The sequence below is a fragment of the Neohortaea acidophila genome, assembly GCF_010093505.1.
Source record: "Neohortaea acidophila strain CBS 113389 unplaced genomic scaffold BDY17scaffold_10, whole genome shotgun sequence".
Classification (NCBI taxonomy): Eukaryota; Fungi; Ascomycota; class Dothideomycetes; order Mycosphaerellales; family Teratosphaeriaceae; genus Neohortaea; species Neohortaea acidophila.
In genome coordinates this window covers 649563-668867 of record NW_022985519.1, presented here as the reverse complement: position 1 = coordinate 668867, position 19305 = coordinate 649563, and the positions used below count along the sequence as shown (strand labels likewise).

Below are 19305 nucleotides of genomic sequence, written 5' to 3'. Positions count from 1 at the left end.
GCTGTCATTCGTCTCCTCCCTGGGCACGACATGATGTGAGACAGTCCCTATTGTCTCAAGGAGATTTGCACCACCTGCCCCGCCTGCCATGCTGCAGAGGCATTGTTCCCATGTGCCCACTCCACCTTCCTCAATGCGGCCAGGGCAGGCTGCAGCCTGCCGGAAAGGCGGACGTGGGGTGGGGCTCTTGTGCGACACCAAAGTCGATGACTTCTGACGTTTGTACATCCCTCGCCCGCACTTGTGCCACCCTTCTCACACTGCAAAGAGGCCGAGATGAACAGCCCTTGTCTGCTCTGCACTCCGCCACGTCTCTGCGAGCCCGTCGAGTAAGCGGGGCTCTCGCCTTTTTCCCCTCCCATCCTGGTTTCACTTCCCTCCTGTCACCCCACTGTTTACATCTTTATGACCTTCTCATTGACATCCACCAGCGAAGCTGCAACCGCTCTCATCGGAGAATCATTTCCAGATTGTACGCCATCCGCTGGAAGCAAGTCGAAACAACATGGGCACCCGGAGTCTCGCGCAAGTTGCGCCAACGCCATCCATCATGGCGATGAATGCGAACATGTATGGGTTCGCAGGGCATTCTCTCGTCACTCCGCATTTCGCCATCAAGCAGGCATGGTGGACGACCGAGCGCATCACCGCCAAAGTCACCCGTACCTTCGTGACGTCCAAACTGAGAGGAGAGGAGCGGGACTTCCTCGCCCAGCAGGTTCCCTTTGGCGAAGGTCTCACCGATAGCACTTACATGGACTGGATTCTTGACAAGTGCAAACGCCTCTTCCTGATCCTGGCCGAGGTCGGGGTGCCAGACCAGATCTTCGGATGTATAGACGATGCTTGGACCGACGATGACTTGCCCATCCCACTCCACAGCATCCCAAGTCTCGAGCTTTCCGTCGAGCCCGACGATGCGCTGAACCAAAGGTTCCACGACACACAATTCCGCTACCTCCTCCGCGAGCTTCAACCCGGCTCCCACATCTCCTACGGCCCCAGTGAGCATATCCCAATGGAGCATGTCAATACTGCCCCGCCTGCCGTCACCCTGCAGGTCTGCGACCGAGTCCACTTCCCGGGCAAACCCAACGAAGTCTTCATGCGCCGCAAGGTAAACCTGGTAGAAAAGGACACTGGCAAAGACCATCGCGAAAGCTTCATGCGGGACATTCAGGAGGCTCAAAGGCTGCAGCACCCACACATCGCCCCCGTCTGGGCATCTTACACCTCCGAAGATGCTGCTTACATTCTCTCGAATTTTGTCGGCGAACACACTCTGGGCACGTTCATTGACCACCGCGGGCCCACTCAATGGAAGCAACTCCCGCCGGCACGACAGTTGCCGCTGCTACTCGAGTGGATGCATTGCCTTGCAGATACCGTGGCCTTTCTACACCGCCGCGGAGTAGCGCACACTGCGATTCGGCCCTCAAACATCCTCATAAACCGCCAAAATCGCATAGCGTTTGCAGATGTTGGTGCCCTGCGAACCTTCCAGCGCGGAAAGAAGATAGACAAAATTGAAAGCTACGACTACGCTGCCTCTGAGTCGCATCTTGCATCGCGTTCAACACACGGTACAAGTCCGCCGGTCTCCCACCAGGGTACGCTGAAGAAGCTGCGGAAGTTGAGCATGGGCACCACCGCGACGAGTAGTTCCTCGGGAAGCTCCTCTCCCGGTCGCACCACTCGGAGCAACAGTGCTTCCACGACCGCTACGTCTTCGATCGCGCCGGCGTCGCCATTTCCATCGTCACCTCTTTCTCCCGTTCAGAAATCGACGGGAACATTGCGGAATTTCAGTCGCCACGCCCTTTCGATGTCTCAGAGCGGAGAAAGCCTCACTTCTCCCACGACGCCCACAAGAGCCGCACAAATCTCGCCCAGTCCAGCAGTCCTCCACCCTGGAACACTTCGCGATCTACCATCCACTACGCCGTTCATGTCAGACATCTACTCGCTGGCATGTGTCTTCCTTGACATCCTCACATTCATCCTCCGCGGCAAAACGACCGACTTTGTCAAGTTCCGCACCACCCGCCCAACCTCTGTTCCGGGATCACCACGGTCCCCGCGAGGCAAAAGCGACACCTCCTTCCACTCTGATCCGGAGAAGATACTCGAGTGGATCACGATGCTGAAGAATGAAAGCGAGCGTCGCAGCGAGCAGATCTTTCGTGGCTTCCCCGACTTGTTGCTCTTGATCCGAAGGATGCTGGCACAGAATCCAGCGCTGCGTCCGACGGCGATAGAAGTGCGGGAGCAGTTACAAAGTATCTTCGTGGATCTTTGCGGGCTGGAGAGCTTGTGTTGCGCGAACAGCGACTGGGATGTGCAGCTGATTCCCTCGATGTCATTTTCATCGGATCAGGGACTTCTCCCGGGATTCGTGGAGTAGGGCCGTGCCATGGCTGCTGAGAGGGCTTGAAGTGCTGCAGGCGTCAATGAAGAGTACAGTGATTACTCTAGAACGGGACCATTTGCTGGGAGCTGAGGTTATGGGAAGCGGAGCTGCAGTGATCAGCGGACCTCCTTGACAGCAAGAGGTTGCGAAGATCCTTCGTACATATAGGGAATTGTGACGTTACAAGGCAGTGCTGCTGAAGTCGCATGTTCGCTGATGTGCGAATTACAAATCGAAGTCATTTCCCGTGTCTTTTTTTACAGCATGCCTTGTACCCTGTGTATGCATGCTTCCACATGTATTCTCGTCAGCCGTGTCGCTGCCGATCATCAGCTGCTCCAAGCTGCTTGATCATTGGCAAGCGGCTTGCGATCGCGGCTTCTGGACCGCCACGGAGCTGTCGCAGCATATGCCGTGAACATGGACCAAAAAGCCCGTTGACAGCACGCTTAGCCTCGGAAAGGCAGACTCCTCGCACTCATCATCAGCACGTCAATCGTCTAGCAACTTCAAGCCATCCCCGCCGACCGCGACGAAGCCGACGCCAAACTCGTCGTCGATTTCGCCGGCGCCAGGCTGACAGCCACCGCCGGAACAACGCTCCCAGCGACCAAAGCACCGCCCTTGATCGAGTAGCCGCGGCGAGTGATCTCCGCTTCGTACGAGGCCATTTGCCGCCGGTAGTCCTTGAGGTAGACCTCGATGATGTCCTGTTTCATGAGCGCGTTGTTTTGCGCCGTCGTCCATTCGTTGAGATCGAGTTTGAGTTGGATTTGCGCTGCGGGCGTGTGAGCGTGCACGTAAAAACAGGGATCCAAACATACATGGAGTGATGATGACTGGGATGGGTAGGGAGACTTACATGGTTGGCCCGGCCCATACAATGACAGATGCTTTGCCGATTCCTTGTGGTTAACGAGCGCCTCGCACGCATCCTTCACCCGCTCAAGCAGACTCAACTCCTCCTCATATTGCGCAATAAACACCTGCATACGGCTGTGCTTGTGCAGTAGCGTCTGCACTTCTTCCGGGACCGCCATCTTCAGCCACGCGGGAATGGCGCAGAGTGCAGACAAGGATGGCTAGATGAGCGAACGAGGGAGAGCAACGAAAGAAAGAAAGGAAGGACGGATGGATGGATGGGAAGAATGGAAAGGGCCTACTGGTTGCACAGACGGCGGCGGGGTTCCCCCCGTGTCCAAAGGGGATGATACGTAGCCCCCTTGGGCATGGGTGGTGCCGTCAGAGTCTTGGAAGGGAACGGCAAAAGATGGCAGCGGCAGGAAAAGCAACCCCTCCATCCACGTCTCTCCGGCAGAAGGGCAGAGTGCCGCGGCGCGATTAATAAGGTTGAGACCTGGCAATGTGGCCGCTGTCCAATGAGTAACTGCCGTGCGCGTCGGAGGCGCTTCCGTGCTGCTCCGTGGTGAAGTCAGCAAATAGGAACGTCCAGTCTATGACAACGACGACTTGCCAGCCTGGCAGGCCATTGGAGTTGTGCATGTGGGGGGCACGCCCTGGTCGAGATCGCGCACTCGTAGATCGGCGCTTGGGCGGCAGGCATGCTGTGCATGCGCGAGATCCTCGTGTTTTTTTAGGGGGGAACAGGGGCCTTTAACCTTTTCCTCAGATCGACCATCCTTGCAAGCGTGGGAGTCTATCTGACGACTTGGTCTACATAGCCGACCGATTTCGGGCCATATGGCCTCGGACAAGGCGCTATCGGAGAGATGCCAAATCGAAGATCATGAAACAAGTTGGACGTCAAGCCATCAGCCTCCCTCGTCCTCTCCGCCCTGTCCCCGTGACTGCGGGTGCTACACTCTCCCCAATCTCACTCCCCCCACCAGCACTCGTTGTCCGGCTCATCGGCTCACCGCCCAATTTCCCTTGCAATGCCGCAGCCATCGACGCACCCGGCGGAGCAGCCTGCTGACGCATCTTCCGCTCAAAGCTCAGCAGAGGCGCAAAGCCCGTGGCGGGATTGCGCTCCACGCCTTTGCCGATCACCGCCGGACCTGTTTCCAACAAGGGTAGTCGGTAGGGTTGCGATGGCCCACTCTCGCCCAAAGCCTGGTCGAGGAGCTCACGGCGCATACGTGCCGCGATCTCTTCGTCTTCTTCGTCTATGTCGAGCTGCATCGCCGGTGCGTCTTCGGCGCCGTCAGCGGCAGGGTGCGCGCGGGAGGCGCTGTGTCGCATCATGGCGAAGTCGTTGTCCATGTCGAGGTGGCTGACTCCCGTCGGCGCCGGTGCGCCACTCTTCTCGGATCGCGTGACGGCGTGGTGCAAGGGGATGACGGGTGCGAAAGGGTCTTTGCTGTTTGTCAGTCCCATGCCGCCGGCTGCTGCTCGTTCAGATGTCGCCGCCGCGGCAAGGTCGTTCAGCGCGGCCAGTGGATTTGCCCGTGCGCCTCCACGAGTGAGCACTTGGTGGCTCGTCGATCTCTCCATCTCGGCCGCCGCGGGTTCGGAGGCGGGCGTTGCGACATCTCCCTCCTCTGTTGTCGGCGCAACGGCCACTGCATCCTCGTCCTCTGCCCCTTCCATCACCTCGTCGGTGATGGACGGCACAGCTGTGTCAACCCCGCCCGCTTCGTGCCCCTGCGGCTGGTTGAAGTAGCGCCAAGTAGCGAGCTTGGCCGTGTCTGTGGCCAATGCCAACTCTTTCTCTGTGAAGATGCGCTCCAGGCTGTACGCCGGTGCTTCGTATTGCGTGTACTTGTTGACATCCCGCGCCTCTCGGAAGGGACTTCGACCACCTAGCAAATCTGGACCAGCTCGCAAGTATGGCGCAGGGGACTCGTTCCCGTCGTCTTCCATTGCGCCAGCCTTGCGTTTCTTCTTCCCGTTGCCCTCCAAATCCCCTAGATTCGGACTACCCTGCCGATGTCGCAAGTGTCTTGTCTTCCTATTCATACCGCTCGGCGGTGAGCCAGGGTTGTTGATGCTGAAGTGATTCGGGTGTAGCAGAAGCGCGTTGCTATCTGCAATGTCGAGCGACTCCTTGTCGCGCAACAATTGTTGCCGCCTCTTGGTGATGCTCGCAATGAGGCGCTGGCGCACGGTGCTGGTGAGGGCCTTGTGCTCTTCTTCTGCCTGGCGAAGCTTGTGTTGGGTGAGCCGATCGAGCTCGGCAACGGAGGAGTGGTAGTGGTTCTGTAGGCGCGTTGTCAGCCAGGAGTTGAAAGTTTGTCTCAAGCGAGGTGGTGAGCGGCGCAACTTACGTGAAGACTAGTCAGATCTGCATCTCTTTGTTCAATGCAGTCGTTCACCTCCCGTACAAACTCGCGATACCGACTGCCGGCTATGGCAGCAAAGTCTCGCTGCGCCGCCTCATCGTTGGGGAGGGTGGCGCCGGTTTGCTCAATCAGATTTTTGATATCCTCGCCAGAGTCGTCGAGCAGTCCACTGTGGTCTCCAGCGCCGGAGGGATAAGGGTCGGCGCGCAAGACAAGGGTCATGTCGACCTGTAGCGCCTGTAGCTGGGCGCGATAGTGGGCATGCTGGTTGGAGGAGAAGCCGTCGATCATGCCTTGTAGCTTCTCCACGATGCGGTTGCGACGTATGTCCCTTTTGGTCGGTGGCATCGGCGCCGGGGAGGGCGACTGTTCGAAGGGAGAGACGTGTCGAGCCATGGTGGGTGAGGGTAGGTCGGAGTGATGGGGAGGTGAGGTAGAAGTGCGAGGTGCAGAGTGCGATCGATACCCGCGACTCGTTAGAGCGCCTACGCCGAGGCAATGACCTGACGTAGCAATCCCACGAGTGGTCGAAGTGCGGAATTGAAGTTGTGCGAGAAGTGTGAGCGAGGTGTCGGCGTGGATTGTGACGAGGGCGGAAAGTTAAAGTGGCCGGCGGGATGAGTTAGGGTTCGGGAGCGTCTGGGCCGGCCCGCCAGAGCGAACACGGCCAAACTCTAAAATATATGAGAGCGATGAAGTAGCAAGGCTGTCGAGGTCCATCATTTCTTACTACATTTCTGTGGTTCGTGGTCAATGGTGTTCCACTGCCTCCTATCTATTCTCATAACACTAAGCTCATCTCGTAAAGTCGTCGTTTACAAGTTTAAGATCTCATGGCTCCATTGTGTAGTTCGAGCGCTGCCTCCAGCGAGGACCGTAACGCATGACAAGTGCGGGAATCGGGGCGGTGGCCAGGAGTGTAGCGGCTATAATACTGAAGCCCCACCCGATTCCAACCAGATTGGTCAGGGGAGGCATGGCCAGAGGCAAGAAAGACCCTGCTAGACAGCGGAGAATCAACACGGCGGTCAGCGCACTGGCGGAGTAGAGGCCGAAGGCGTCGGTAATGTAAGTCATCATCGGCACGATGCTCGTCACCACGACCAGACCGACGAACACGACCGAGACCAGGAGTACCCAGACCGGCCAGTGCCGATCTGCACTCCATCCGTACAGGAACATGACCAGCGGGGTAAAGAAGGCTCCTAAGATGGACAGCGGCAGTCGGCCTTCGGGGTAAGAGCGCCCGCCGTGCTTCTTTTCAAGCTTGATGTACAGCCAATCGGAGACGAAATTGCAGATTGCAATGCCACATATCGACCCAGCGCCTGTTGGTTGTTAGCTCGCGTGCCCACAGCCCACCAGACGAGACACGTACTGAACGTCAAGAACGATACACCCGTCAACGCGGGGCTGAAGTCATATAGGTCTTGCAGCATGTCCGGTAGCGAAGTCGAAAAGACGTAGAACATCGCGAACACGAGAGCGCCCCAGATGGAGAGTATCTGCAACAGCGAAGAACTGTAGATGACCTTCGCAGGCCGCGCCATGGCTTTGAGGACCGTCATAGTCGAGCTGTCCGTGCCTTCTCTGTCGAATGCGGTCTTGTAGCCATCATCTCCAGTCTCCCGGCGTAACCGAGCGGCGCGACGTCGGAGGATGGTGGGCTTGTAGGTCTCGCGGAAGAAAAGGATGAAGGCAAGTTCGCAGACACCCGCCAGGCCGATGGCCAGCCATAGTACTTCCCGCCACCCCGTCGCTTGAGCCAGTCCACCAGCGACTGACAGACTTGATCAGCTGCATACGTCGCTGTACGGAGCACGTTCAGACATACCTGTTGGACCCATAGCTCCGCCGATAAGAGGCGCCAGCATCATAGCGGCCATGGCGGAGCCTCGGTTCTCAGAAGGGAACATGTCTCCGACGATCGCGGGGTTGAGGACGTTGGTGGCGACAGCGCAGCCGGTGAGAAAGCGCGAGAAGATGAGGAGGTCGATGCTTTGGCTGAACACCGAAATCAAGATTCCAACAACGAAGAGGGCGTTCGCCGCGTTGTATGTGGGCCATCGCCCGAATATTTCCGATAACGGGGCGATGAACAAAGGCCCAGCTGCTTCGCCGAGCTCCCATATGGTAACGAGTAGGACACTCGCAGATTTGTCTCTATGACCTTCGAGGTCTTTGACGACCGCACCGGCTACGGGCACGATGCCTATGCATGTGAAGGTTCTGTACGACGTTAGATTCAAAGGCGCAGTGAAGAATCTCGACTTGTGTGGCAACTTACACTGTCATGGCCATGAAAGCAAGCAGAAGCACAATGAACCATCGGTATCTCTTGGACCACTCCAGCGGATTGTCCTGGTCACCTTCAGGATCGAAATCAACGAAGTGGTCTTTGCCGTTGCTGTGGTCACGCCCATGTCGTTCATGTGGCGGGTCTAATAGAGGCTGGCGTTCATCCATCCTGGCGGAGGGCTGTAATCACAAAGGAATACTCGAGAACCATCTGTAATATTGAAAAGTCAACGACAGAGGATGAAAGGTACAAATCGTGACCACCCAGACAATGAAACTCCCGCAGCCAGAGAAGAGATGTAGGAAATGTTGAGCTCGATTGTCCTCACCAGAGGATTATGCCACGCAGAAGCAGTATGACGGGAATGGAGAGGTCTCCACAATTTCCCCATGCCGCGAGCTCGGAGATGGCCCTACAGATTGGGGGTTGATAAGCACGCCAAGTGAAGCCAAATGGACTCCTCGGTCAAGATGGTGTGTGGAGGCGCAGGGGATGCTGTGAAGGTCATTCGCCGTCGCCATCGTGAGGATGTGGAGTGCTGAGAGTGTCGGAGGCAGAAATTGGGCTCATTCTGCCCGACCCTCATGCACATTCGACTCCGAAGCTCGGGCCCACTCGTGGTTGACTCCAGCTGTTCACGTCCATGAACCAAGCACATCATCAGGCACTCGCAAACCTCGTCCTCGGTCCTAGCTTCTCGCCCGAAAATGGACGAAGACCGGTGGCACAGCCACATCACCATCGACTTGATCGCTCGCGTTCTCAACCGCAGCATCTTCCATCCCTTTGTGGCCTGGCTGGTCCCGCTCTGTCTTCGAGCAGTCGCCACGCCTTATGCCGCTCCAGAGTTCTCTGCTTCATGCTTTTGGGCTTCAATCGTCACACTAGCCACTGTCGCTGCATATCTCGATCGCAGGATAGCGTACGGGGTGCCGAGGCAGGTGGACTGGGACCATGAAGTCGTGGTGATTACCGGAGGCGCAAGCGGGCTGGGCAAAATCATGGCGGAGATGTATGGCATGCGAGGCGCCAGTGTGGCCATTCTTGACGTCCAGAAGCCCAGCAAGGAGAGTGAGGGCCTGTCCGGCGTCCACTTCTACCCCTGTGATGTCGGAGACGCGGGCGCGGTGGAAAAGGGCAGCGTGCAGATAGCCAAAGACGTACGTAGAACACTCACTACTTCCATCACCCCCGCCCCCTTATCCAGACCTATTTCATGCTAACGGTAAGTTCACCCCAGCTCGGCCAACCCACCATCCTCATCAACAATGCCGGCATCGTACACGGCAAGCCCCTCCTCGACCTCACCCCAGCCGAACTCCAACGCAACTTCAACATCAACCTACTATCCCACTTCCACACCATCCGCGCCTTCCTGCCCGGCATGCTGGAGTCGCAGCAAGGCAGAGGCGGCACCATCGTCACCGTCTCCTCCGTCCTGGGCAAACTGGGCGCCAGCCATCTATCAGATTACACGGCAGCCAAAGCCGGCCTGATCGCCATGCATGCCTCCTTGCGCGCCGAGTTGGCGTCGCGCAACGCCCCTCCAGGCGCACAGAACATTCGCACCATCCTCGTCACACCCGGGCAGCTCAACACGAGTCTGTTTGCGAAAGTCGTCCCGCCGAGTCCCTTCTTCGGCCCGGTCGTCGAGCCAGTCGAACTGGCGCGGGACATTGTGCGGATGGTGGATGCCGGGGAGAGCGGGGAGATTAGTTTACCTTTGTATGCGAGATGGATAGATTGGATGCAAATTCTGCCCGCGGGAATGCAGAGACTCGCGCGGTGGGTGAGTGGCGTGGACAGAGCGATGGAAGCCAGTGGCCGCTCCAGCAAAAACGTCTCGAAATCGGGGACGGGTTAATGGAAAGCGGATGGAACAGTAGCACACCGTGCCTGCCCGTCTGCACACAATCGATCGAGATTCGAGCTGCTTGCTTGCTTGCTTCACGCGTTTCTACAGAATCTCAAGTACGCTTCCACTATGCCATGCCGGACCGCCCTGCGCTGTTGCACTCGACCGCATTCTTTCCGGAAACTCGCCTCCATCACGAGACTGAATGCAGCCTCCACACGAATTCGCCAAACTCCCCGCTACCCGAAACCCACCACCTGAAGCAAAAAAAAATCTCATTCGCGCTCAGCCGAGCGAGGTCGTAAGAATCGAAGAGAAGAGAAGGACACTCGCTGCGTTAGAAGTTGTGAGGTATTGTCGTAACGTCGTCAAACCGAGGGATGTGCGTGCCGAAGGCACGACTGATGAACTCTCTGCCGCCGGCCAGGAATCAGAACACAGCGGCGAGTCCAGCCTTGCTGTGTCTCTTGGAGAAGCGGCGTCTCGCGCTCCTGTCTTCGCCAAGGCTCTCATCGGTATTGCGCCTCAGCGTCTGCCGAAGATGATGCCTTTTGTCTCCGGCGCTGGGCCCGCTCAGAGGCATCGCCGCGTCGCCCCCCTGATGTGCGGATGGACTGCTGGAGTCGACTGTGTGCAACAGACTGTCGCCAGAATAGGACCCGGTCAGTGATTGCGCCATGGCCATTTCCCGCGCATTCTCAAGGGCATCCAGCCATTCCTGGGTGCTGTACCTGCTGCCAGCGGGGTCCGAGGTTGTCGCTCGAGGGTCTTCGAAGGTAAGTTGTTTGTCTCGCTACACCGAATTAGTACAAGATGGAGGTGTAGCTGGCAAGAGCAGCACACTTACAGTTTCAATATGGAAGCCCGTCAGGCCCTTGCTGTCCACAAAGCTCTTCCACGAGCTGGCGCCGCCCACGCAACTGACTTCCAACTTTGCCTTCTTCTCATTCCCACCAGCGGCAGCAACTACCAATCGCGCGTTGCTCGTGATGAGCACCAGCCGTTCACGACGTTTGTTCGCATTGCCACTGAAGAAGCTGCGTAACTTGGTCTTCTCCGGAGCAGCAGCCGAGTCGCCGTTCTTTGCACTGAAGCTGTGTGTGCTGTGCGACACGGTGAGGATGAGGTTGCCGAGCTTCATAATGCGCTCGTTGTTTTGCAGAACAGGTGACCAGTCGATGTCTAGTTGGCTCGGTGGTGGAAGGTCCGTTACCCCTCGTAGATCGCGCAACTGATTCGAGCGCGGGATTTGGGGTGGCGAAGCCGCCTGCATGGCCGGGGGCAGACCAGAGCCCGCTCCATTCAGCTTGATTGGGTCTGACGGCGGTGGTACGTAGGAGCGCAGCTTGGGTGCGCTTTGCCGCCACAGACCCTTGCCCCATTGCACGCCTTCGAAGAAGGGGTGGTTTCGGATGTGCTCCACTGGTAGCCTGTTGGCGGGGTCTAGCACTAGCAGTCTCTCCACCAGGTCTCGAGCGAGGGGCGGGAATCCATCCGGAAAGGTATACTCGAGGTTCAATATCTTCTGAAACGTGAGGTATTCGTTCGCGGCTTTGAAAGGAGGCCTACCAGCTAGCAGTTGGTAGATGATGCACCCAAATGCCCATAGATCGGAGGCTTTGCAAGCATTCGCCCGCTGCAGAAGCTCTGGACTGACGTACTCCGCCGTGCCAACAAATGAATTGGCACGATCTTGGTCAGCGCCGTCCGTCGGATTGCCGGGTACCATGTCATTCCCTGCACCTTGGGGCTTTGGATCGGGCAGAATCTTTGCAGTGCCGAAATCAGTAATCTTCGTATGCATATCGCGATCCAAGAGGACGTTTTCCGGCTTCAAGTCGCGATGAATGACGCCCCGCGAATGCATGTACGCGATGCTGTCGAGTATCTGTGCGCCGTAGAAGCGCGTGCACTCCACGTCGAACGTCCCCATTTTCTTCAACGTACTGAGTAGCTCGCCGCCGCTCGCCAGATCCAGCACAAAGTACAGTGAGCGCTCATCCTGAAACGTGTAGTAGAGACGGACGATGCCAGGATGCTCGGTGAGTCGATTCAGCGTGTCGCGCTCAATGTTGACGTATTTGACCTTCTTTTCCTTGATGATATGTCGCTTGTCGAGGACTTTGACGGCGTACTCCTTCATGGTCTGTCGGTCGGTAGCAGCCAGCACGGTGGAATAGGAGCCATCGCCGAGTGTGCGGCCGAAGGAAAAGTCTTTGACGCCTTTCTTCACAGTTTTGGTGTGCGCCTTGCCCGACGCGTCCGTCTCTGTTCTCGTGCCGACGGCGGCCCCATGCTCACGCCACTCGTCCGCGTTGGACGGCTGTGGTGCCGATGCTGCATATGCTGCCGCAGCCGCATCGATGGCCGTGATGGAACTGGTGGACGGCCCTCGCGCTCGGTGGGAGGGCCTTTGCGGTGGCAACGCGCCACTGCCACCATCGATTGGTCGGCCGGTGGGTTTATATGTCCTACTGCCATTTCGCATGGGTATGCCTCCCGCCATGCCGTTGGGCGGTCTCACTCCAGGCCTCATCGAGTCATACGCGCCAACATCGGACTGTGTTTGTTCTTCGCGATATCTGTGCGAGCCGGTCGAGGTCGAGGAAACATTCGTTTGCTGGTAGACGTCGTTGGAGGGCTGCATCGAAGGATTTGGAGGGCCGACGTTGCGATACTGCTGAGCGTGTGCAGGGGGCTGTGATGAAGGCTGCCACTGCTGAGACGTCTGTTGGTTCAGCGGCAGGCTCTTGCGGTGGGATAAGCGGTGTTGGTGCAGCGGGAACTCGGTGCCAGGTGTGGCAGGAGACTGGGAGTGGAAGGGCGAGGCAGGTGACGCGTCGCCGTTCTGGAACGTGTAGCTGCTCGGACTCCATCCAAGGCTTCCCGAGCTCTCGCGAGACAAGGGAGGTAATCTGGACGGATTGGCCGCGGCGGGCGGCGCTTCGCCAGTCGAGTGCGACTGTTGTGAAGGAGGGTGTGGCGGAGGGGAGTTGAGGGGGGAGACGGTGGAGGCGGGGGAAATGGGAGAGCCGACGGCCTGCTCGTTGTCGGGATTGGCGATTCGCAGGCCGCCAAGGGCGTTGCTGAGTGAAAGATCGCCGCTCATCCTCGTGGCTTGGGGGAGGCAGCTCGACGGAGGTCGGAGATGGCAGAAGACGTGCCGAGCTCCCGACCAGCGGCCGTGTGCATCGGGGAGAGGATGTGGAGGGATGGAAGATGGGCTCGGAGGCGGTGGAGGGCGAGTGAAGGGGTGGTGTTCGCCTGGTGGACAGCAGGACGGCGTCGCGCAATCACTGCAAAAGCGGTACGTCGGCGGTGGGTGTGGCTTAAGTTTGGGGTTAGTCAGTTGGGAAACTTGGGACTGGATTGATACGATCCGAGCTGCCTAGCGTGCCCGCGCCTCGGAGATGAACTGACGCACCGTGCTAGTCATGTGCATGCAATGCTTCTACCCACGTACAATAATGTCGCCGTGCTTGGAAGAAAGCTCGCTCTATTGCATGGATGTCGCGCGACAAGTGTTCATCCAAAGCGGCGGTGGGCGGTTGTGTCTGCCGCTCCTTCCCCGGATAGATGTTGGACGACGCATGCTGCGCCTCACACCCACGCGACTTCGACCACTTGGAGCGGTCCTGGCCCCCTCACCCGTCCGTCATCTGCTGCCTAAGTAGACTGCACTGAAGCGTCGACGCGGCCTTTCTATTCTCAGCCTTGGACGCGGCGGCCGCGGACAATGCTCACGCGACCATGGCATCGATCGTACAGGTAGATCGAGTCAGCAACGCTCTTCCTCGTCCGCCACTCCGGCTGCTCCGATGCAAACAGCAGGAGATCTGCCCAGCTGCCCTCCCTGAACTCCAGACTTTCGCGATCGCTCCCAACGCCAATGGCTGCCTTGGCTCTGTTACTCACGCACTCATACAAAACCTCTGCGTCCTGCTGAGTTCCCGCGTGGTAGATGCCCACTCCGTGGCACGCGAGAGCGAGCGGATCGCAGCTCCCGTACGGCGTGAATGCATTGCCGATATTGTTGATCCCGAGACAGGCATTCAAGCCATGCTGTTGAATCAGCTCGGGGACATTCAGCGTGCCTCGTGCTTTCTCAGGCGTGCGCATCATGAAGAGATCACTGGTTGGTAGGCCGACAAACGAGATGGGAAGGTCTCCGATTTCCTCTCGCAGCCTCGTCCAGTCTTGTCCGTCGAAGCGAGTCAATCTGGTGCAATGTCCCAGTACCACCGTCTTGCCCTGGTTCTTTTCCTTCCATCCCATCTCCTTGAGTGTCTTGATCACATACCACACCACTGGCTCAACATTGGCATCAAGGTGGTAGTCTAGGTGGAAATCCACATGCTTCTTAGACTTGATGCTCAGCTCGACCAGCCATCTCACGTTCCGCTGCGTCTTTTTCCGGTCGCTCTCCACGTAAGGCGTGCTGCCCAACACGTCGACCTCCTCTCTTCCCGCCGCCTGCTCCATCAACCGCCTAATGATCGCTCCATCTTCATCACCATCCGAGGCGGAAAAGAGGGCGAGCTGCGCGAACGCACATAGTTGCACATGACACCGCCCTTCCGTTTCGGCCTTCCGCTTCAACTCAACACCAGCATCGAGGCAAGCATTGCCCACAACTGCATCGACCTCAACAAACGCCCGCATATGCGACACCCCGGCTTCCACACTCTCGTCAACCACACGCTGCCCGCGTTCCAGCAGGTCATCCGCGGTGAATTGGGCTTTGGCTTTGCCAGTCAAGACCATAGCTTCGTTGAAATCGCCGGATTGGATTTGCAAATCAGAATACTTGGGGTATGAGAGGAGGAATGCCTTGTCGATGTGGATGTGGGGGTGGCAGAGCGACGGAGCCAACAGGGCACCACGGCCGTGTATGATGGATGCGGTGGTGGGAAGGGTCCGCATGAGCTTGTCGGTGTGGAGGGTGATGCGGGCGATGCGGCCATGAGAGATGAAAACAGTCCAGCGTGTGCCGAGCCTTGTTTTGGGGAGGCTGACGTTACTGATCACCGTCTCCATATCTCGATCCCGGGTTGGGTCTGCGTTCCCTCCCTGCTGCATTCGCGCCAGCTCGGCGTCCAGATCGATGCCATGGGTTCGTAAAAATTCCGCAGCCATGTCTTGCTGGAGTGCCGTCCTTGATTAAGAATATATGGGTGCAGGGAAGTGGACTCTTGCTTGCTGCTACAAACAAGTCAGGCCGTGACGGGGACAAGCACAAACGACACTTTCGCAGCTCCCAAACACACACCACGGCACCAACAGGCGCGTTCAAAGGCTTGTAGAGGCAGACATAGTGCTTTAATTGTCCTCTAATTCCAACAGAGGATGAATTGTAAAAGTAAAGGGGGAGGAAGGATCAATTCGGCCGGGGAGGTGCTCCCTTACTGCCCCGCGGTCTGCGCTCGCTAGATGCCCGCAGCCCGCCCAGCCATTTTTAGACCGCGTTCCATGACTTATCCATCTTTATGCATCGCCCAGTTTTCAGTCACGTCCTCCCACCTCCCACGACTCCATCCTCATCCTTCCCCCCTCCATCTCGATCATCGACGACTCGCTGAATGTGCCTCTTACCGCTGCCAAGACCAGCTTAGTCTCCGAAGCGGCAACTAGCCACAATGAACCGCCAGCAGAATTACATGCAGCCGCGAAAGTCGGGTGAGTGTCTTGCCATCCCCTCACATCCCATCCCCCTTCCTCGACTAGAGACACGCCGTCGCGCTCTGATGCACCCTGCCTACCATGAACGCCCCGTCCTCCACTTCCCACAAGCGCAAAATCAGCCACAGTGATCTAATGCAGACCTTTCGACGCGCAGGCCCCGTCTACCAACAGCATCCCCACCCCGCGCAACAACAGGCGCATCTCTCGCAGCAAGCCGCACAGCAGCAACAGCAACAGCACAGTCAGCAGCGCCAGCAGCAGCAAGCCCGGCAGGCCGATGCCGCTCGTCGCGCAAAACAGCCCACCGATCGCACCATCCCCGATGAATTGACCGAGGTGGTGGTGGGCGATGGCGTGGAGCGCTACGACCAACTGCGCGCGGTGGAGAGGAGGTTGGACGCGACAATGATGCGGAAAAGACTGGACGTCAACGACAACGTCAATCGCCGCTACACGCGCAGAGACGGTCTTTTGCGGGTCTGGATCAGGAATACCGCGGAGGGCCAACCGTGGCAGGTCATGGAGGAGGGCATGGCACTGGGCGAGGATGGCACGATTGACTTTGGCGATTCGAGTGCCGCCACTTTCCGCGTCAAGATTGAAGGACGCTTCGAAGACGACGAGGCGCAAGATGGCGTCGACAAGGGGAAGAGTCGGGACGCGCAGGCAGCAGAAGATGACAGACCAGCGAGCACTGCAGAAGCAAAGGCCCCACCCGCTCGCCGGCCGAGATTCAGCCATTTCTTCAAGTCCATCACCATCGACTTTGACCGCAACCCTGCGCTGCAGCCGGATGGCTACAGTGCGATTGAGTGGCGCAAGCCGGGCACCGGGTCCAACGTCGACCCGGCCAACAGCGAAGCTAGCTTCGACACACTCGAGTTTGAGCGCAAAGGAGACGAAAACATCAACATCACCATCAGCCTCGTGCGCGATGAATGGCCGGAAAGATGCAAGCTGAGCCCGGCATTGGCGGAGATTCTGGACAGCGAAGAGGAAGATATGTTGACCGTGCTCCACGGGATCTGGGAATATGCGCGCGCCATGGGACTTCAGGAAGACGAGGACAAGAGGAACATTCGGTGTGACGAGCCTCTGCGACGAGTAAGTGCAGGATGTGCGCGACTGATGCCAGGATCAAATGACTAACTCCAGCCTACCACAGCTCTTCCACCGAGACTCCATCTTCTTCCCCGAGGTCCCGAGCCACCTGCATCCCCATCTCCAGCCGTTGCCGCCGATCAAACTCAACTACACCATCCGCGTGGATAAACCGTATATCGACGGCAGCGACGGCACCGGCCCCAGCGAACCCACCGTCTACGACCTGCGAGTTCCCCTGGCCAATCCGCTCACCTCACACATCGCCCGCTTCCAACGCACGCAACAAACCAACCCCGCGCACATTGCTGCCCTGCGGCAAATCACCTCGCTCGACACCGAATTGGCTCTCCTGGCGCAGAAGATTCACCAGACAAACGCAAAGCGGAAGTTCTACGAAAACCTAGCCAAGGATCCGGTGGGCTTTGTGAAGCGGTGGACGAGCAGCCAGCGGAGAGATCTGGAGGTGATTCTGGCGGAAGAGAGGAACGCGGGACTGGAGGGGACGGGCAGTGGGTTGATGACGGAGGAGTGGAGACGCGGGGGCGATGAGGGTGTCTGGGGCACGGGGGTGGCGAGGGAGAGTGTCGGGCTGTGGTTGGCGAGGATGGGTAAGGGGTATTGAGGGCATGGAAGATGGGTGGGAGACCAATGGCATTCTAAGCGCGGCGCTGGGGTTGCTTGCATCGGTAGACGATGTGTTGAAATGAAACGCGATTGCACAAGCTAATGCTCGGCCTCACTGATTGCCCTGATTGCTGTTCGCTGTTTGTCTCGTCCTTGCCTGTGCGAGATGATGCTGCGGTTCGTGTAACACGGGGCATGGATGCAGTGCACGTTTCCGTTCCTCACGCGTGCCTGCATTTGGACAACTTCACTCTACCCTGCACCTGTCATCTCTCGCCCATTCCACCTTCTGATCCCCCGTCACTGACTTTCACCCCTCTACCAGTCCATCATCATGGCCATGTCGGTGATGCTGCACGAGGAGTATTTCCCGCAACGCACAGACAACAGGGTGAACGCGTTCAACGAGCCAATCGCGGGAGCACGCCGCCATGCAGAACAGGTTAGCTCCCCTCCACCCCCCGTTTGCCGAGGAGGACCTTTTTTGTTTTCGGACAGCTTGCAAACCTAATCCATCCGTGCTATCCCCCTCCTAACAACCTCCTTCTGTCCTACACAGCATCCATCCTCGCTCCCCGAGTCTTCCACCTGGTCGCGTTGGTTCCGTTCCTCCTCGAACAACATGTCGGTCTCAGACAAGGTCGCTCCGGCCCTGCCCATCCCCTCCTTCGGCGACTTGGGCAAAGCTGCGAACGATGTATGTTTGGCCAGCTGGACCACCATAACCCGCTCCCTGCGCTCTAACAACATTGCTTACCTTTTGCCCAGATCATCAACAAGGATTTCTACCACGCCAGCCAAGGTCAGCAAATCCATATGCGCGTGGCAGTCACGGGGGAAGACTGAGGCTAATGCTCTCCACCAGCCCAGCTCGAGGTCAAGCTCAAGGCCCCCAGCGGCACCAATGTCACCATCAAGGGCAAGCAGGGCTTCGACAATGTCACTACTGCCTCCGTAAGCTCCTCTCCGCGCCTCTCGCAAACCCGCTGTGTCCCTCGCTAACTCGCCTCCCCTCTCCAGGTCGAGGGCAAGCACGTCCTGAAGCCGCAGGGTACGCAAACATCTCCTGATCTCTCACCCGACCCTCCCACCGCCCCTGCACCCACGAGAAACTCTGTGAACATGAGTTCCATCCGCTTCTTCGCCCCCCTACCTGCCCCCTTACGAACCAGCCTTTCTCTTTCTATCTTCGGCCTCGCGCGGAACAATGATACCTCCAAAAGATATGCATTGACCTTTCGCGCAAATTCAGGTGTCACCATCACCCAGGCCTGGACCACCGCCTCGCTCCTCGACAGCAAGGTCGAGCTCTCCGACGTCATTGCCCCCGGCGCAAAGGTCGATCTGCAGAACCTGTGGAACCCCAGCAAAGCCGCGTCCGCCGCGCAGAAGTTGATCTTTGCCTACAAGGCCCCCAACTTCCACGGCCGCACCTTCATCAACTACGCGCAGGCGAGCGGCAACATCGACGCCATCATCGACGTCGTCGCCGGCCACGATGGCTTCCTCGTGGGCGGTGAGGCCGGCTACGACCTCCAGAAAGCCGCCGTGACCAAGTACTCCGTCGGCCTGGGATACCAGACCCCCAGCTACGTCGCCAACCTGACCGCCACGCAAAACCTCGGCATAATCGCCGCATCCTACTACCAGAAGGTCAACGAGTCGACGGAAGTTGGCGCCAAGGTGGGCTACGACGTGAACGCTGCCAAGGCGAGCGGGCTCGAGCTGGCGTCCAAGTACAAGCTCGACCCTCTCAGCTTCGCCAAGGCTAAGGTCAACGACCGCGGTATTGCAGCTCTCGCCTACAACACCAAGCTGAACGCTGGCACCACTCTGGGCCTCGGTCTCTCGCTTGACCTCAACAAGCTCAACGAGGCCGGCCACAAGATCGGAACGCACCTCCAGTTTGAGGGTTAAGCTGTTTCCGAGAGCCCTGTGTCGTATCGAATGGGCACGCCTATTAGATGGCGGTAGGAGCGGAGGTGGATTATAGACAGCGGTGCAAAGAGCAGTGAAGCAGGCAGACAGAGCGGCTTGTATAATTGATTCCAGGCACCCAGGTGCTTTATTCTCTCAAACTTCCCATTCC

General features: G+C 58.2%; 9 protein-coding genes across 9 annotated transcripts; 5 read left to right on the top strand and 4 right to left on the bottom strand.

The window, feature by feature from the left end:
* Positions 1–550: 550 nt before the first annotated feature.
* BDY17DRAFT_318663 (kinase-like domain-containing protein) lies at positions 551–2404 on the top strand (the record flags this gene model as incomplete). Its single annotated transcript, XM_033736212.1, has 3 exons — positions 551–1583; positions 1875–2287; positions 2345–2404. The coding sequence occupies 3 exons, from the start codon at positions 551–553 to the stop codon at positions 2402–2404; spliced, it is 1506 nt and encodes a 501-aa protein (XP_033586703.1).
* A 106-nt stretch (positions 2405–2510) lies between these two features.
* Positions 2511–3368, top strand: BDY17DRAFT_32778 (uncharacterized protein). The gene has a single exon (XM_033737731.1). It carries the CDS (start codon positions 2617–2619, stop codon positions 3241–3243), a length of 627 nt encoding a protein of 208 aa, XP_033586702.1. The 5' UTR covers positions 2511–2616; the 3' UTR covers positions 3244–3368.
* An 806-nt stretch (positions 3369–4174) lies between these two features.
* BDY17DRAFT_318662 (Sds3-like-domain-containing protein) lies at positions 4175–6048 on the bottom strand (the record flags this gene model as incomplete). The annotated part of the gene is made up of 2 exons (XM_033736211.1): positions 4175–5569; positions 5638–6048. The coding sequence occupies 2 exons, from the start codon at positions 6046–6048 to the stop codon at positions 4175–4177; spliced, it is 1806 nt and encodes a 601-aa protein (XP_033586701.1).
* A 435-nt stretch (positions 6049–6483) lies between these two features.
* BDY17DRAFT_256225 (putative major facilitator superfamily transporter) lies at positions 6484–8118 on the bottom strand (the record flags this gene model as incomplete). Its single annotated transcript, XM_033731590.1, has 4 exons — positions 6484–6980; positions 7031–7432; positions 7487–7881; positions 7940–8118. 4 exons carry the CDS (start codon positions 8116–8118, stop codon positions 6484–6486), a joined length of 1473 nt encoding a protein of 490 aa, XP_033586700.1.
* Positions 8119–8271: 153 nt separating this feature from the next.
* Positions 8272–9883, top strand: BDY17DRAFT_285627 (uncharacterized protein). Its single transcript, XM_033732115.1, has 2 exons — positions 8272–9111; positions 9192–9883. The coding sequence occupies exons 1-2, from the start codon at positions 8659–8661 to the stop codon at positions 9813–9815; spliced, it is 1077 nt and encodes a 358-aa protein (XP_033586699.1). The 5' UTR covers positions 8272–8658; the 3' UTR covers positions 9816–9883.
* Positions 9884–13130, bottom strand: BDY17DRAFT_271122 (kinase-like domain-containing protein). The gene is made up of 2 exons (XM_033731946.1): positions 10654–13130; positions 9884–10599 (listed from the first exon to the last, which is right to left on the bottom strand). Exons 1-2 carry the CDS (start codon positions 12913–12915, stop codon positions 10237–10239), a joined length of 2625 nt encoding a protein of 874 aa, XP_033586698.1. The 5' UTR covers positions 12916–13130; the 3' UTR covers positions 9884–10236.
* Positions 13112–15272, bottom strand: BDY17DRAFT_303272 (uncharacterized protein). Its single transcript, XM_033734540.1, has one exon. The coding sequence runs from the start codon at positions 14940–14942 to the stop codon at positions 13515–13517; it is 1428 nt and encodes a 475-aa protein (XP_033586697.1). The 5' UTR covers positions 14943–15272; the 3' UTR covers positions 13112–13514.
* BDY17DRAFT_303270 (uncharacterized protein) lies at positions 15190–17320 on the top strand. Its single transcript, XM_033734539.1, has 3 exons — positions 15190–15482; positions 15643–16592; positions 16654–17320. The coding sequence occupies exons 1-3, from the start codon at positions 15443–15445 to the stop codon at positions 17212–17214; spliced, it is 1551 nt and encodes a 516-aa protein (XP_033586696.1). The 5' UTR covers positions 15190–15442; the 3' UTR covers positions 17215–17320.
* A 417-nt stretch (positions 17321–17737) lies between these two features.
* BDY17DRAFT_303268 (eukaryotic porin/Tom40) lies at positions 17738–19287 on the top strand. Its single transcript, XM_033734538.1, has 5 exons — positions 17738–17913; positions 17985–18018; positions 18082–18170; positions 18237–18267; positions 18469–19287. The coding sequence occupies exons 1-5, from the start codon at positions 17839–17841 to the stop codon at positions 19131–19133; spliced, it is 894 nt and encodes a 297-aa protein (XP_033586695.1). The 5' UTR covers positions 17738–17838; the 3' UTR covers positions 19134–19287.
* The last annotated feature ends 18 nt before the right edge of the window (positions 19288–19305 follow it).